Source organism: Mauremys mutica, chromosome 3 (assembly GCF_020497125.1).
Source record: "Mauremys mutica isolate MM-2020 ecotype Southern chromosome 3, ASM2049712v1, whole genome shotgun sequence".
NCBI lineage: Eukaryota > Metazoa > Chordata > Testudines > Geoemydidae > Mauremys > Mauremys mutica.
The window spans coordinates 129747384-129764158 of NC_059074.1; the positions used below are offsets into that span (position 1 = coordinate 129747384).

Below are 16775 nucleotides of genomic sequence, written 5' to 3' on the forward strand. Positions count from 1 at the left end.
ATTCTATTTCCCACCTTCAGGAGTTTAGGAAAATAATAAAACAAATGTAATTCAAAATGTTCTACTTGAAATACCTTTTAATCAAGCTCATGCTTTCAGGATGCAAAGCTGACTTATTGTGGAGAGCAGCAGAAGGACATTCTTTCTGTCTTGTCTGTTTCCTGTGCTATAGTATTGCAAAAAGAGATGAGTTATAGGAGTGTTTGCCCTCCTCTGAAGCATTGGGTATTGGCTGTGATCAGAGACAAGATACCAGACTAGGTGGATGTATGACCTGACCCAGCATGGCAAGTCTTATCTTAAAATATTTTGCCATTGAAGTATGGCTAAAAATAAATAGAGCTGAGTAGTAAATAATGGAAATTTGCCTATTTTGTAGGGGAAGAGAGAGAGAGACCAGCCAACCATTGTGGCTGTAGAATTCAGGACAGTGCAGCAGTTCACGGTCCAAACATTAATCAGTTTGAGGTAGGAGCCATGAGACAGAACCCTTCATGTTAGGCTACGCCGGCAAGGTGCTGTCTCTGGTGTCAAGGCAAAACAGCAAATCAAACACAGAAAGCATTCCGAGGATAGGGCATCCCACCTATTGACTTCAGTGGATGCAAAAATCAAGGGCTTAGAAGCTTGATCACCATGTTTGTAAATGCTCGGAATGTTGGATTCCTGTGGGACATTTGAAAAGCACAAATCCCATTAACAAGTAATGTGACTCCCACATATACCGTCCCCCATACAAGGTCTGAAAACGTAATCAATAGAATCACCTGTACCACGTTTGCGATGACTAAGCGTCTGAATCTCCACACGCAGTCTGTATATTTGTGTTTTGTTTTGTACGGAGACTCTTTTCTCTCTCTTTTTTTTTTTTAAGGTGACAGCCATTCTTAGCTCCCATTTCCCCCACCCCTAGGCTCCCTTGTCAATGTGTGTGTTGATTTTATAAAGCACCCTTCAGCCGTCTCAAGCTGAACATCAAACACCAAAAATAATTAGAGGTGAGAAAGGGGTTTTAAATCTGTTCTTAAAAATAGTAAGACAATCAGAGGAATAAGTATCATACTGGAGTACAATCCAGACCTGATCCTGCAAGGGGCTGAGTGCTCTAGCTCTCTGTGGAGTCAACAGGAATTGTATACCCAGCATCCTGAGGGACTGGGGCTCCACCAGCTTGAAGCAAGAGGGGGGGAAAAAAAACCTCTAACTGAGAATTGCCCAGGGTGCAGATGGTATAAGATTAAGTGTCATATCCAGAATGTAAGGGCCAAGCGAAAACATAAATACTAATCCTGTTGAACAGATACAAGAGGAAATGGCAAGAAAGAGCTCATTCTGATGGGCGGTTGGATGTGTCCTGTTTCTAGCTATGGCAGTTGTGTTGTGGAACACCCCCCCCCCATTTTTCTCTGACCCAGGGATTTTTGGAGAACTTTGGGGGGTGGCTATTTTGTGCATGGGGGTTTCTAGTCTGTCACTTGTTTCTGGATGGTTTGAGTTAACATTTCCTGAGGCAGCCAAGGTTATTGTGTGTCCAGCAGTATGTTTTCATTGGCTGGCTTTAATAATAATAATTAATAATAATTAATAATAATTTTTAAAAATTGGTATCCAAGCTGCAGCCTTCTTATCCATATCTGGATTTCTAGTATTCCCAAACCTTGTGGTCCCCAAATCAGGAGTTTTGGCACAGGCCCATCTCCTGTCGGTCCTCTCCCCCCACCCCTGCCTCCCCAACAGATGTGTGTTCTTACCTTTAAATTCCTTTCCATTATTTTGATTGGATGGTTTGTGTAATCAATGCTAAGGTTGTGGTGCTTGTCACCTTCTTGGCGCTAGTCCACAGGAGGCTTGTGAGTCTGGTACAGCCTTGGAGTTATGAAGCCTGGGTTCTTTAGCTCTGGCAGTAAAGGCTCATGCTTGAGGTCCTGCCTTCAGTTCCTGCTGATGATAACCTATCCAGGGGCATCATATTACATGTGTTATTGGGGCAGCGTACCATTTTTCAGAGACACAAATTCCTGTCTCCTATCCCAAAATCCACATCATATATTTTAAATGAATGCTAAACTTTTGCATGCTCTCTTTTGAGGTGCATATGCTACAGAAGACATCACACTTGGGGATTTTGTGAACTCCTTTTGTACAAGGGGATGGGAAAGCTAATATCCAAAGTTGAAGAATGAGGTAAACAGAGCATGATACTGTGGCAGGGGTAGTCAAGAGGTAGACCATGGGCCAAATCTAGACCCCCAGGTGCTTTTGAACATACAGTGAAATCTTATTTACTTATTATCGGTATTGGTTTCTGTATTCTTCTCTCTAGAGTCTGGACTTTGACAAGAAATTTGGACCTTGACAAAAACTAGTTAATTACCCCTGTACTGTGGTATATTTAGCATATGATAACGCAAACAGAAATGTACATAGAGGAAATAATACCCCCTGCCCCAGGTTGAGAAGTTATTTAAAGTACAGAACCAATTAACAGAGAGCCAGATCCTGTTGTCGCTCCATTAGCTTCAATTACACTGATTTTAAAGCAGCTGAGAATCTGGCTGACATTGTTTAGAAGGACAGGAGAATTTCCTTGCTATCCCATCCCTCCCCAACAAACGCATGTAAAGAAATCACTGCCCTTACCTGGAAAAGCCAGTGGGAAGGGGTTTTGAGCCTCAACTACTGGGGTCAATGCTTCATCTGTTGCCACTTGGGTACACTTTTTTTTTTAGTGGACAGGTGGTACTGTTATGCAGGGCAGATTCCATCCACAAGAGGATGTGTGTGTACATGTGTGTACACGCACGCACGCACACTTCACAATACTGAACAATAGCCAGTTTGAGACTAGAAAAAGGGAAATAAATAACTGATCAACCCCCCTTTTTGTTGTTTTTTCCTTTTTAGAAAGGCTTATGATTGAATACAGATTTGTACCAGATGTTTAAGTGAGATGATGTTGGGCAAGTCACAACCTCTCTGTATTTCAGTTTCCCCATTTGCAAAATATGTATAAATATCCAGCCTCAAGGGAGTGTTGAGAGACTTAATATTTGCAATGTGCTTTGAGATCCTCAAATGAAAAGTTGCTACAAACGTGCAAAGTGCTGTGTGTACTTTAACTATAAGTTATTTGACTTGATCCTAAAGGAAGAAGGTTCAGTCGTGTTGGGATAACTGGCACTAGGTGGGCTGGCAACTGCAGCTTCCCCAACAGCCAGGAGAATTTGCATGCCTCCTCACGTCTGCATCTCTATTTCTGTAGGTAATCTGTACATTTTGCAAGAGTGCATTCAGATGGTGCCGTGAATGTTTTATGAGCCATTAAACCTGGAGTGTGTCTAAATGAAGTTGTGCAGCAGCCACGGGCCAGAGAACATGTGTGCCTCTTCTGGATTGAAGGAATGATGTCTTAACAACTTCAGTTTTTGAGAGACAAGTGGCTACCTCTGAGGTGGCGTTACACAGGGGTGTGCCACATCTCCACACACATCCCATGTTTAATGCAGCAGTGGCATTGCAAAAAAGTACCCTGACTTATTTATTTTTTTATAATTAGATGCATATAGATGAATACACCTGTTAAATTGAAGTTTATTTTGTGTGGGCACACACAGTTCAATATACATATAAGACCCACACAGGTTGATAATTTGTTTTATTTATTTTTTATCATCAGGAAAGGGAGATGTGTAATGGTTATAGAGTTCCTGATCCTCCACAGTTACCAGAGAGGACCAAGATGTGTTCCAGGGGGTGCTTCATAAAAGAGAGACTTCCTAGTCCTGGATTTCTATAGTTACTGCTCACGGCATGGCTCTTTGTGTTTATGTCCTCACACTGCGCAACTGTGCATACCCACATTGGAAAAACCTAGGCCACAGTGGCAGCCCACAAGGCAATAGGAGTGATAGGAACACTCTTCTGTAAGTAACTCCAGGAGCAGTAAAGGAACTCCACCTTTGTAAAGAATTCCACACAAAAAATTGTTAAAAGAATATTAAGATTGCCAAGTCAAACATTCGAGGTAGGAAGTGCTGGAATTAAGGTTGCCTGTGGACTGTCAGGCCTGTTCCACCTTTCTCTGAGGCCTCCAGGACTAGCCACTGTCAGACAGAACCGTGTACTAGATGGATCAGTTATCTTGTTCCAGTATGGAAACTTTTATGATCTTATTTAATAGCAGCCATTTACAACCAGTGCAAATCTTTGAAAATGTGTATAGTGTCCCACTTTCATGTCTTCGTTTCCACTCAGCATGACTATTGTACCTTCCTTTTAATAGCCTTCCCACATCCCAGCACACGAAGAATGCTGCTGCTGTTGTATACGCACACTTAAAGAAGCACAAACTATATAATTCACATCCTCAAATAGTTCTACTGGCTCCCCATTCATGCTATGTTGCTGGTGCAAAATTGCCCCATTTTGAAACACTCCATAGACTTGCTCCAGTCTGCATCATAGAACTTACCTCTTTATATTCCTGTCCCTGCTCATCTTGCCCCCGCTTCCTGCCTGTCCTTTCACAGAATCTCACTGCTACTGGTGCAAGAGCCTTCTCCTCTGCAGCTCCTGGGATTGGGAACAAAATTCCCTCATCTCCATTTTTTCTCAAGTGGCCTAAGAAAGCATCCTTATCTCCCTTGAGTACCTCTTTAATTTCTCCCCCCCTCTGCTGTTTATTTTTTGCTCAATAACTATGTCATGTAAACCTGCAAAATACTGTAGGATATAATTGGCACGAAAAATGCTCTGCAAAATAAAATAACATTTTATGGATAAGCATGTATTTGAAGTTCTCATGGGATAGTTTCACATTATAAATCACCTGGAGAGGCATATAACATTGTGACAAGGAGGACATGAATGCAGTCTAATGTCAACATTGGGGACAATTAAAATTAGGGTGGAGAGACTAAGAGACAGACTCCTAAGGACCTCACTTCTTTCACATAGTCCTCAATGCTCAAGAGAGCATATTGGCTTGTGGTGATGGGCCATAGTGCTTCTAGATGAGAGAACTGAGCAAAAGTAGCATTTCTTTCTCTTATGGGGTGGCAAGTGCAATCATGACAGAGATAACATTGCCTTGGAAGACTTTACAGTACTGTTACTTCTAAACAAAGTAATGTACTTATTTTGATCATAGGTGCTACATGAACCGCTGATCGATGAGGACCCAGTTTTCATTGCCACGTGCACAGAGCGGGAGCTACGGAAAAGGAAAAAGCGGAAATTCAGCCTGTGGGTTCGGCAGTGCTCATCTACTGGTTTCATCTGTCAGGTAGGTTCTGCGTTGGTTGGTCTCTGTGCAATTTCTAGCAGATAGGTGTGTGCACGAGACTCATCAAAATTGCCAGCTTTACTGGTAGTCTCAGCAGAGGCTGAGGCTTAAATGGGCTCTGGAGGCTGAACCAGGCCTCTCTTCACCCTGTGGATGGTAGCTCCAGAATGGATTAGAGGCACGTTTCTAATACCATCAAAGGAAGCTTGTACTGCCACTACCCATGCTATACCTGTTCTGTGGCTAAACAGGGGGGTTCCATTTCTGGAACTATCCAGCTGGCTGCAAGCCTTAAAAGCATTTAAAAAAAAAAAAAGCCAAACTGCAGCAATAGGGAATATCTCCATCCCAAAGATAGCTGAGGAATCTTTCCTGTTCTTTAATTGGATCATTTTTTCCTCCAAGCATAACACTGCATATATCAGACAGTTTAAGTTGTATCCATATATGCAATAGAATTAGTCCAAGTGTAGCATCCTCATGGCCTGCATTCTGTGGCCAGTATATTAGGTTCCCCCTCCTAACCCTCCAAGACACAAAATCTGACATTACCTGAAGAAAACATAAGAGCTTGAGTTAAGGCTTCTGGTTGGGTCTGTTTATAAAACATTTTGAGCTAGATTTTTTTGGAACAGCCACTTATTTTGGTGCCTAGATGATGGGGGAAGGGGGAATGGCCCAACTGTGAGTGCTGAGCCCTTTTGAAAACCTGGCCCACGTCAGCAATGGTGTAAACTATTTGGATAGCTCTCCAAGAAAGAATTTTATTCTGTAAGACAGGTTAGCTGGAAATAAAGGTCTGCATTTTCAGTGGTGCAATACATTGGCAAAGGAATTGGGAGAAAACTAGAATCATATACTTCCACCTGTCAGCTTTGCCAGCAGCAGCTTTCTCTGTCACAGCAACCCCAGACAAGGGCTCCCTGTCCTGTCCAACCACCCACCCCCACCTCCCTGGTTGGCATGGCTGAAAGGTGGCCAAGCTCTGAAGGCAGGGCTGGGGAGAGACTGGGTGGCAGAGAAGCTGTGAGTGGGGGGGGACTCAAGCAGGGGAAGTGTGTGTGTGGATGTGGGGGTTGTCTCTTGCCTGTGTTCCCAGGCTCTGAGGGGCCTCATAGAGAAGAGAGAGGGAACGGCTCTGCACACATGGAACTGCAACTCCCATGATGCTCCTGTGTCAGCAGCTGCATGGTTCCTCGTGCCCAGGGCTGTTTATGTTGTGTAGCAACCTTGGAAGTTTCCACTCACTGGCTTTTGGAAGGCAACATGCAGCACAGCGGTAGTGTCCTTAGTCTCCAAGGAGAACTTTCCTTCCAGGTTATTATTGATGGATAATAGGGACAGAGACAGAAGAATAAAGTTCACAGATCTATCCAAAAAACCCGATAAGATGACAGACATGCCAGGATTTCAGATACAATCTAATTACAGCTCAGTGTATCCCCCAATCTTCTCCATTAATGCACTCTTTAAATGGACGAGTCAGTGGAAGCAGAGGACACTCGGCACCTCACAGGATCAGACCCAGATGCTCTCTCACAATTATGAAGTTGACACTCATGCCTGACTTGCATCCAAATAACAACTAGAATATTTTTAACGGCCTTTAGGTCCTTTCCATTATGTGACTCATTCATCATCATATTAAAATGGCTGGGTGAGAGAGCCCTTAGGAAGGGGTGAGAATGAATATTGAGAAGCATGAACATTCATTCCAAAACAGAAAACACACAGGATTTTGCCAATTACAGTAGCAACTACAGACTTTAAATACCATGTTCAGCACTGTCACTTAGTTCTCCAACACATTCACAAAGGCCTTCAGAAGCCAAACACTTATGTGGTGACTGTCTGCTGTTCTGTGAAGGAGTAAAACAGTAATTTTCTTAATGTACCAAAAAATGGGTTTTAGCTGAGTTTCATATAAAGAGATCATAGATCCAGATAAGAGGAAAGTTCCATGTCTCTCTCCCACCACGCCCATCCTGCAAGTCTGCCAACATAAACAAAAGCCTGTTGATAGATAATTAATGGGTGACCAAGCTGTGTGTTCTCAAAGAAGCTCCCATATGCAGGCAAATGCAGCACAAAATCCTGTAACACCAAGGGGCCAGATTCCACCCTGACACATACATGTACAGAGATCTCAGTGGGAACAATGGTCACTTGCTTGTGGACAGAATTTGGCACTATACATTTTGTATATAGGAAATTTTAATGTAATTCAACCAATTGGGCCACTGTAGGCAGAAGAGGACCGAGCTACTTGGTCAACAGGTCAACTTGCTCACATTTGTTTTTTGAAGTTATTCACTGAATCATTTCTGTGCACAATTCTTGGTGTGTAGTTCACCAATGGGTTTGTTGCTAGCATTCAGTATTTGAAATTTGAGCTGTTCAGAATGATCATGTGGTTTTGATCTGCTCCCTGATTGGATGAGCAGAACTCTGAATCAGATGTTGGTGTAAACAAATATTCATGTTTACAAGTTCAACATTCATTCCCTATGAATATTCTGCAATATGCGTTGATAGTTTGCTGTCAGGGTAATATTCCTGCCAGCAAACTAATTCATTAGAAACTTCATGAAACATTAGATGCTAAAACACACTCAAAGCTCATTCATTTATATGTTACAGTACTGATCCAGCTCTCTCTCCTCTGCTATGAATAACTTGATTCCAGAATTGGCAATGCAGGTCCTTGCTTTGGGATGAATTTACATTTTGTATCACATCTGCCTCAGAACTTCCTAAACAAAGCACCACCTCTTGGTTCCTAATGTCTTCCTGGTGTAGCTCAGCCATTCAACTAAAACAAGTAAGAATATGAGCTAAGCATAGGCAAACCCAGTTTGAATAAGATAAATCTACATGTACAGTTGCTCAGAACTCAAATGAAAGCTTTCTGGAGATTTAAAATTTCTCTCATTTTTTTTCCACTTCCCTATCCCCATTTTCCATTCCACGTGTGTTATGAATATTATATATCGAGTACTAAAAGCAATGTTTAGTTCTCTCGTATTTTCTTCCATTAGAGTTGCTGTACTGAAAAAAGGGCTCCTCTTTGCTTTAAACGTGCAATGGCCATACAGAATTGCAACGACTGCACAGCCTCCAATCTGATTATCCTTTTAACATTCTCCCATCATTAGTATCAATACATTTAGCCTACTTAGGTAAGTGCGGCAGAACAGTTCTGTTCTTTACAAAATTAACTCATTTGATAGCTAGCTGCAAAGGAAAGTTGGGTCTTTCAGTTCGAGTGTGAGAGGCAGGACCTCTGGGTATATGCTTGGCCAAGCTGTGTCACTTTAGGCATCTCACTTAAACTCTTCGCCTTAGTTTCTCCATCTGTAAAACCAGGATTACAGTCTGGAGTATTTGGGGTCATCTAGGATATCCTGGCTGCCCTTGTACTGCATTCCAGGGCAACTTCCTTCATGATAACTGAAGCCCTACAGTGCAGGTTCTTCTGCACCAAAAGCTAAAACTGAAGGAGAATCTATCAGCAGTACATGCCTGATGACACCAAGATAAGTAGTTCAGATTGGTGCGTGCACACACTAGTTAGTTTCTTACATTGTTGACTTTTCCCTCACAGTTGCTGCAGATAAATGAATGTTTGTAAAGTGCATGGAGAGCGCAGGTGGAAAGCACTTGAAGTGTGAATTATTAGCCGCTATTACAGCCATTGCAGATTGGATTTGCCTTCCCTAGGGAATGCCAAATTTACAGAAGTAACACTGAAGTTGGGTTTGAACTTGGGCCTGCTGTCTGTCCTACCAGCTGAGCCAGCAGGCTGTCTTTCCAATATATTTCCCTATGTATTTATTGCTGTTGAGATGCTTTTCAAGCCAAGCCTTCAATACTTTAAGTGCAGTTTTCTGGCTACAGTCCTGCAGTGGAAGGGTTTTCTTCTTTTTGAGAGCATTTGCTGAGACTGTTTAAATCAAAACCCTAGATGTGCCTTTTGATTTTACTCTCTTGATTTCTCCCTCGCCAACATTCTGGGATGCTTTACTTAACAGATCTTTGTAAATGCAAGTGATTAATAGTGCTAACTACACCCCCATCTGCTTACTGCAGACTGTTGGAACTACCAAACAGAGCTGTAACTGGGCATTTTAGCACCCTGGGCGAGTGGCGCAAATATCCCCTATGGGATGGCTACACTTGCAAATTTGCAGCGCTGCAGCAGGGTGTGAAAACACACCCTTTCCAGCGCTGCAAATTGCAGCGCTGCAAAGCGCCAGTGTGGTCAAAGCCCCAGCGCTGGGAGCGCGGCTCCCAGCGCTGTACGTTATTCCCCACAGGGAGGTGGAGTACGGACAGCGCTGGGAGAGCTCTTTCCCAGCGCTGGCGCTTTGACTACACTTAGCGCTTCAAAGCGCTGCCGTGGCAGCGCTTTGAAGTGCAAGTGTAGCCAAAGCCAAAGAGTTAGAATATTAGAGAAGTTATAATGCATTTATTTTTGCATATCAATACAGTATATAGACAATAAAAGCTACTCTATATGATGCTTTTAGCTGCCACATTACTTTTCACACAATCGTTTAGCATCCAGGGCCATTGTGCCGTGAAGGTGCCAGTTCCCTGATGTGTGAGTGCACCTTGCTGGCCAGATATTGGAGCATTATAACAGTAGATCAGAGGGAGGCTCCTTATTCTGCTCTGTAATAAGGATTGGCTCAGGCTGGGGGAGAAACAAGTAAGCGTAGGTCACAGTAACAGGAAAACACTCCTAAAGCAGGGAGCAGGATGTGTTTTATCCCTACTGACTAGTGACTAAAAAGGCATGTTTTACTTGTGCAATGTTTACTTCTTTGTTTCTACTGTGGCTTCCACTAGCTGTAAATCACAAGCAACCCAGGCCGACTTAATTTTTCTTCTCCGAACACTTCCTCCTAAGCATGGAAACCATTCTGTCCCCCCGCCCTCATTTTTGCAAACAGGGCAGGTGGCTCATCCCATCAGGGTAACTGTTACCCCCTCTGCCACTATCTGGCAGTACCTCAATCCTGGGCTGAACCCGGACTCCTACCCCAAATTTTGCTCCTCAGCCCCTCTCTTGTCCCTGCCTCCTCCTGTTTGACACCCCCCCACCCAGTCGGTTTCTGCCCCCTGGTCAGACCCTGCCCATTCCTCCCTTTAACTTTTTTAATTCCCAGTAAGGGCAGCAGTTTCACCAGATGTTACTGAGCAATGAGCATGCTCAGTAGGAGCCAAGCTGGCACTCAGCACCCTGCCACCCCATCACGGTCTTAGTGCTGGGGAACCTGCTCCACGATCCAGCAGGGAGGGGGGCCCTGAGCACCCTGGGCTCTGGCTGGACACCACTGGCTCTGATTTTGCAAGGGTGGGGGCTGACACCACTGGGCCTCTGATCCTCTGTGCTACCCCATTTTTGCACCCCCAGTGGCTCTGTGCCCTGGGTGGCTGCTGTGCTCACCCCACCCTAGTTACAGCCCTGCTACCAAAGGATTCAAAACAGAGCTGTTGAAACTTTTTGTTGTGCTAGGACACTTCCTTTTGTTAGATGTCTCAAAGGGGATGACCAAGTTCAAATGCCAGCTGAACTTGTCCAGTAACGACTTGAGGGGAGGCGGAAAAGTTATTAATAAGTAACTTTTAGCTCTCAGAGATATAGTACTTTTTCCTGGAGATAAGTGCTTTTCCAATGAAGACAAATGTTTTTATTATCCTCATTTTACAGATGGGGAAACTGAGGCACTGAAGTTTAAATGGCTCGCTCAAAATCATACAGTGAGTCAGAGGCAGGATGAGGGCCAGAAGCCAGGTCTCCTTAGTCCCATGCTTGTGTTTTATTCAGTGGATCATGCTGTCCCCCCAGGTCACCATATTCCTTCCCTTCTCCAGTGAAACCTTTCCATTCAACCAGCCCGTGCTCAGGGGACCGTGAATTGTGTTTGAAGGGGGCAGGGATAGACTTGGGAAACAGCCCTTTTGACATTTGCAGTGTCTCTCTTTTAGAAGCTATTGCTGAGCCAGGCTTCCGTATGCACCTGTAGAGTCCTGCTGTGCACTCTCACGGGGGGGAGGGGTGTACTGGGAGCTAGTGGGCAGCCCATGAAAGCCACACTCTTGTCTCCTCTTCATTACTTTTTCCCTTGCTCTTTTCAGGTGTGATGTATTTCATCTGAGAATTGTACACTGGGGTGTTTCAGTTCTGTACAGACATGGAGTATTTGCCATGTGCTGTTCACAATAGCTTTACATTTCCCTTTGGAGCTTTGTATAGTAAAAGAATCACTTATATTTAGCTTCTAGGGAACTTTACAGATCTGTCATAATGTAGCTTTGTCCTGGCTGGATATTTTTGCTCCCCAATTTCTAGTGAGATCCTGTGTATCCTTTGCATGAATGATTTTCCACAAGGTAAAATCATCAGCACAAGTGCTGGGGAGCCGCCTTCTTGCATCTGAAGAAGTGGGTATTCACCCACGAAAGCTCATGCTGCAAAACGTCTGTTAGTCTATAAGGTGCCACAGGATTCTTTGCTGCTTCTGGGGAGCCTTAGTGGCCTATAGTGCTAATGTCTGTTCCAAGACCCTAAAGCTGTGGGGGTGGCAGCTCATTTCTGTCTTCCTTTCCCCAGTAGCCTTTTAACAGTCTGCATTGTTTTCTCAGCCAAATGTATTTGCTTGAGAATTTGAAGCCTGGTCTACATGGAAAAAGTTGTTGACTCAGCTACATCACTCAGGGGTGTGAAAAAATCCATGGAGGAATTCTTCCATCGACCTAGCTACCACCGCTCAGGGAGGTAGATTACCTAACCGAAGGGAGAACCCCTCCCCCCAGCATAGGTAGCAGGCCACTCTAATGCTTCAGTGTGGACATCTGAAGCTGTGATCTTGTAGCATTTCAAATGTAGACAAGCTCCTGGTGACGGTGGCAAGAGAATGGAAATTCAGGCACCTGACTCTGTGAAATGCCTCTCAAACGGTAATGTGTTTTCCAATAACCACTCATCAGCTGAAGCCAGCATTTCCAGAATGTGGTTGGGGGTTTTTGGAGGTGGCAGGGGAAGGGGGTGGTTTTTTTGTACTAGATCAGCATATTGCTCTGGCATCCAAGGGCTATGCTATTCCACAATACACTGATTAATAGTCTCTTCTGAGTGCATATGCACTCAAGTTCTAGGGGATTAAATCCATTCCCTAAGTTTGCCATGAGCCATCTGTTTTTTTCAGACTTCGTTGGTTTCCCATTTCATTTCACTCACTGGCAGAACGTTCACTAGCAAAACTGTGTGTTTCATTTTCATTAATGGCCATCTGAAATTTCACTGGTTCCAGCTATATTAAGTCATTTAGTCCCTTGTGTTGGTTCTGCATTTGAGCTCCTATTTTTAACTGCTTATCGTGGAAGAAATGAGTCTGAGAAAACGTCAAAGATTAAGAGAGCAAGAAAAAGAATTGTTTACCTCTCATCCAGAGTCCTCCAACCCAGATGGGTTTCCTTTCTAAATTACTAACCTATTACTATTATTTGTATTGGAGTGCTCCAGTGTGTTAGGATAAGAAACAGTTCTTGCCCTGAAGAGCTTACAATCTAAGTATACAAGACAAAAAAACAAGCACAGAAGTGAAGTGACTTGCTTAAAATCATGCAGCAGGTCAAGAGCAGAGTTACAACTAGAACCCAGGTCTACTGACACACACCCCTTCCCCCATCCAGTGCCTCACCCACTAGATCCTGTTGCCTCCCCAGTCTTGATATTTGTTTAATTGTTATAGCATCTCTCATTAGTTGTAGGTGGGATTTTTCTACAGTATAAGAGGTTGTGTGAAATGCTGCTGTCCAGTCCTGATGCCAACTCTGGTCTATACAATTGGCTCAAAGTCTTCATAATATGAAATACCAGGAATTATTTCCAGTGCCCTTAAAAAAAAATCAGTATTAAGGGAAACTGGGAAGGTGTACTGAAGAATCTGTATCACTTCACTATCACACAAAAATATCACAAAGAACAAGCTTCTCTCTCATTAAGCTATAATTGATTTACCAGCTCTATTTTGAAAGAGGGAGGGAAAAAAATGAGGTGAATTTATATTTCAAGGTCCAAGTTACAGGAGAGTTAATTATTTGTCCATTTGTTAATCATGCAGCTAAAAAAGAGTTAGTTTTCCATCATATTTAAGTTCTGTTTAGAGGTTTGTTGGGTTTTTTTTAGCAATGCCTTGTTAGTGTCGTTTTTTTTTTAAATAACTGGCAGTTAGAATGCACAAAAGCAAGTAGTCTCATTAAATACATTCTCAATCTCAGTTTTAGTTCAGAAAGAGAGTCCATGAAGTTGGGCAGTTTTATTTGTGTGCATTTTCAATCAGAGAATGCTCCAGCAATGTTTTTCCATAGCTTCCCCAACAGGGCCGGCTTTAAGCCAATTCCCCTGATTCCCCGGAATTGGGCCCCGAGCCTAAGGTGTCTTTTTAAATTTTTTTTTTTTTTTTTTTTACGCAGCTGGGGGGTGGGTCCTGCTCCGGGTCTTCAGCGGCATTTCAGCAGCCGGGGGGTCCTTCAGTGCCGCGGAAGACACTGAGAAAACCCCCCACCACTGAAGTACCACCGAATCCCCGGACCGCCACCGGGTATTCGAATCAGGCCCCACCATTCATAAAGTTGGCCCTGCTCCCCAAAGATTCTCAGTTTCAATTAGCCTTGGTCCTTAACAGTACTGCGTACAGTTCTATAGCATCTTCATCTGAGGATCTCAAACTGTATTCCAAATGTTAATTAAGCCAGGGTTTAAAAAATAATCCATTCACCACTGTCAAGGAGGAGGGAAGTTTTCCCAGGCAATTTCTGCAGAATTTAAGTTCTAATTGTTTCTAGCTCAGGGCTGGGAAAATAGCCTTCAAAACATGAACCAAGGCAGTGCTCTTTTCCTGAGCCTACACCCAGTTTCAGTGTCTCTGCTGCTGCTCGTGGTTTCCCTGAGCAGCAGCAAAGTAAAAGTAATGTGGTTCTTGGTTTTACCGACGCTGTTCTCAACCACATGGGCAGCAGTGTCACTGAGAAAAGTCATGCCAGGTTTACTCTGCTCCTGCTTATTAAGGCAGACACTGGAGCTCTTCATGAGGGAAGAGGATATAAATAGCGGAGACTGGGAGAAAGGAAAAGAAGCGGAGCCTACCCACTTCCCAAACATATGTCAGGAGACTCTGGTGGGAGAAGGGAGGAGGAAGACTAGAGAAAGCTCCTTCTCCCTTCCAGCAGCTAGGGGCACAATGGCCTCAGAAATAGACACTTAACAGCTGGTGGGTGCTCCTCAAGATGGAAATGGCTGTTGGACAATAGCCTCTGCAGCAGACTGTGCTATGGAAAACTGCAGCGGTGAATTGCAAGGGGAACTGATCCCTTGCTACTGAAAAATGTCACACAGTAAAATGAATTCTCACTTCCCCTGTCTCTGTAATAGTGCCTATGCTTTAGGCTAGACTTGCTGCTGGAAATAGATTACATTATCTTTGTGTGTCAGTTTCCCAAGGGAATGCACAGGTGTAACATTTTGCTGGGGTACCCAGAGCTGTGAGCCACTGTTACCTTTCTGCCTCAGCAAGAGTGAGCTTTGCTAGTGATTAGACTGTGTGTCAGCTCCCTGCCACACTAGTCTGTCTTCCTCCCCAGAAAACTCCTCAAGGCTTTCCTGGCCCAAACCTCATCTAGCAGGTAACAACATCTAGCAGTGAACTCCAGCCTCTGTTCAGAGAGGTATCTTTGCGATGCACAACCTCTGCCACTGTACATTCACAGATATTAAGTTTGCTGCTCTTTTAAAGAGTCAGTACATTACATCTTAACAACTTAACTAGGGTATACACACCACTGCCTTCAAACACAGCACTGACTTGGTATAAAATAAAACAAGTGTATTAACAAAAGGACATAGGTTAAGTGATACCAAATAGAAGGGATAAAGATGGGAATGGTTACAAACAATAGTAAAAATATACTTTCTAAGGGCTGAGACCTAACTTAACAAGCTACAGACTTTGTAGAGCCTCCTTCTCAATCTTCCCTTTCCAGCAATAGCTGATTACCTCTTAGCCAGGATCCCCACAGAGTCCAAGGCACCAGTTTTCCTTGTCTCCTCAGGTGAAGGGTAACTTAGGGGTTCACTCCCTCTCTTGTTCTAGTCTTCTGAAATATATCCCCAGTTAAAGATCCTTTTTCCTGCTGTCTGTGGGTTCCTCACCCCTGCACACTCCATTGATAATTTTTACAATGCAAATTCTCTCTTCCTGCAACCTTGGATACAAATGAATAGCCCATTGAATGTAGTCACACCTGGTTTCACCACCACTACCACCACTGCCTTTGGAAGTCTCTGTCTTTCCTGTGCTTTCCACTGATGAGCTGAGTCTGCTGGGGCCTAATTTCTGGCTGATATGCTTTTTTGAATTAATTAAATGGTCCATATAAGTTTAGCAGTGGTGGAAGTGCTGGTGTGACAGCTTTCAGGACTGAAGGCCCCTGTTTACTGTAGAACCTCAGAGTTATGGACACCTCGGGAATGGAGGTTATTCAGAATTATGAACAACCTCCATTCAAGATGCTATGAGATGCTCCTCAGGGCGAACTGCTCAGAGCAGGGGCTCACAGCAGTCCATAACTCTGGTGTTTGTATCTTTGAAGTTCTACTGTATCTGCAAAACAAGTAGAGCATTGTCAGAGGCAGCACAATATTTCCTACTAATCTGCTTCAACCCTCACCTGGAGACTAGTCTTGTATAAAAAAACCCACAATTGAGCAGGATATTGAATAGTATAATATATTTAGACTTCCTTTTACATATGAAGAGTTTTATAAATACTTTAGGAGCACAAGAAAGACAAAGGAAAGTGATGACAAATGACATCAAGAATGCTGAGGTGTTCAATGCCTATTTTGTTTTAGTCTTTACTAAAAAGAGAATATTGTGTCAAGGATGTTGTCACCATTAAACAACAAGGGGGCAGGAACAGAAGCCAGAATAGGGAAATAACAGGTTGAAGATTATTTAGATAAATTAAGTTGGCAGGGCTTGATGAAATTCATCCTAGGGTACTTAAAGAACTAGCTGGAGCAATCTCAGAACTGCTAGCGATTGTCTTTGAAGGACAGGTGAGGTCCCAGAAGAGTGGGGACAGGCAAACATTCTACCTGTTTTTAAAAAGGGGAAGAAAGCGGATAGAGGGAATTATAGATCAGTCAGCCTAAGTTCAATACCTGGAAAGATACTGGAACCATTTGTTAAACGATCAATATGTAAACACCTAGAAGATAAGGAATAGTGGACAGCATAGATTTGCCAAAAAACAACTCATGCCAACCCAACCTAATTTCCTTCTTTTGACAAAGTTACTGGCGTAGCAGATAGGGAGGAAAGCAATAGATGTGGTGATCTTGATTTTAGTAAGGCTTTTGACACAGTCCCACATAAGTTCTCATAGGCAACTAGGGAAAGGTGGTCTAGATTGAATTACT

At 43.4% G+C, this 16775-nt stretch overlaps 1 protein-coding gene across 5 annotated transcripts in view; it reads left to right on the top strand.

The window, feature by feature from the left end:
* The window catches only part of PGBD5 (piggyBac transposable element derived 5), an 87148-nt gene that overhangs the window by 45807 nt on the left and 24566 nt on the right, over positions 1-16775 (top strand). For all 5 annotated transcript variants that reach the window (XM_045011348.1, XM_045011344.1, XM_045011345.1 and 2 more), the window contains exon 3: positions 5150-5284. In XM_045011348.1, coding sequence (XP_044867283.1) covers positions 5150-5284 — 135 coding nt within the window. The remainder of the gene's footprint in view (positions 1-5149; positions 5285-16775) is intronic.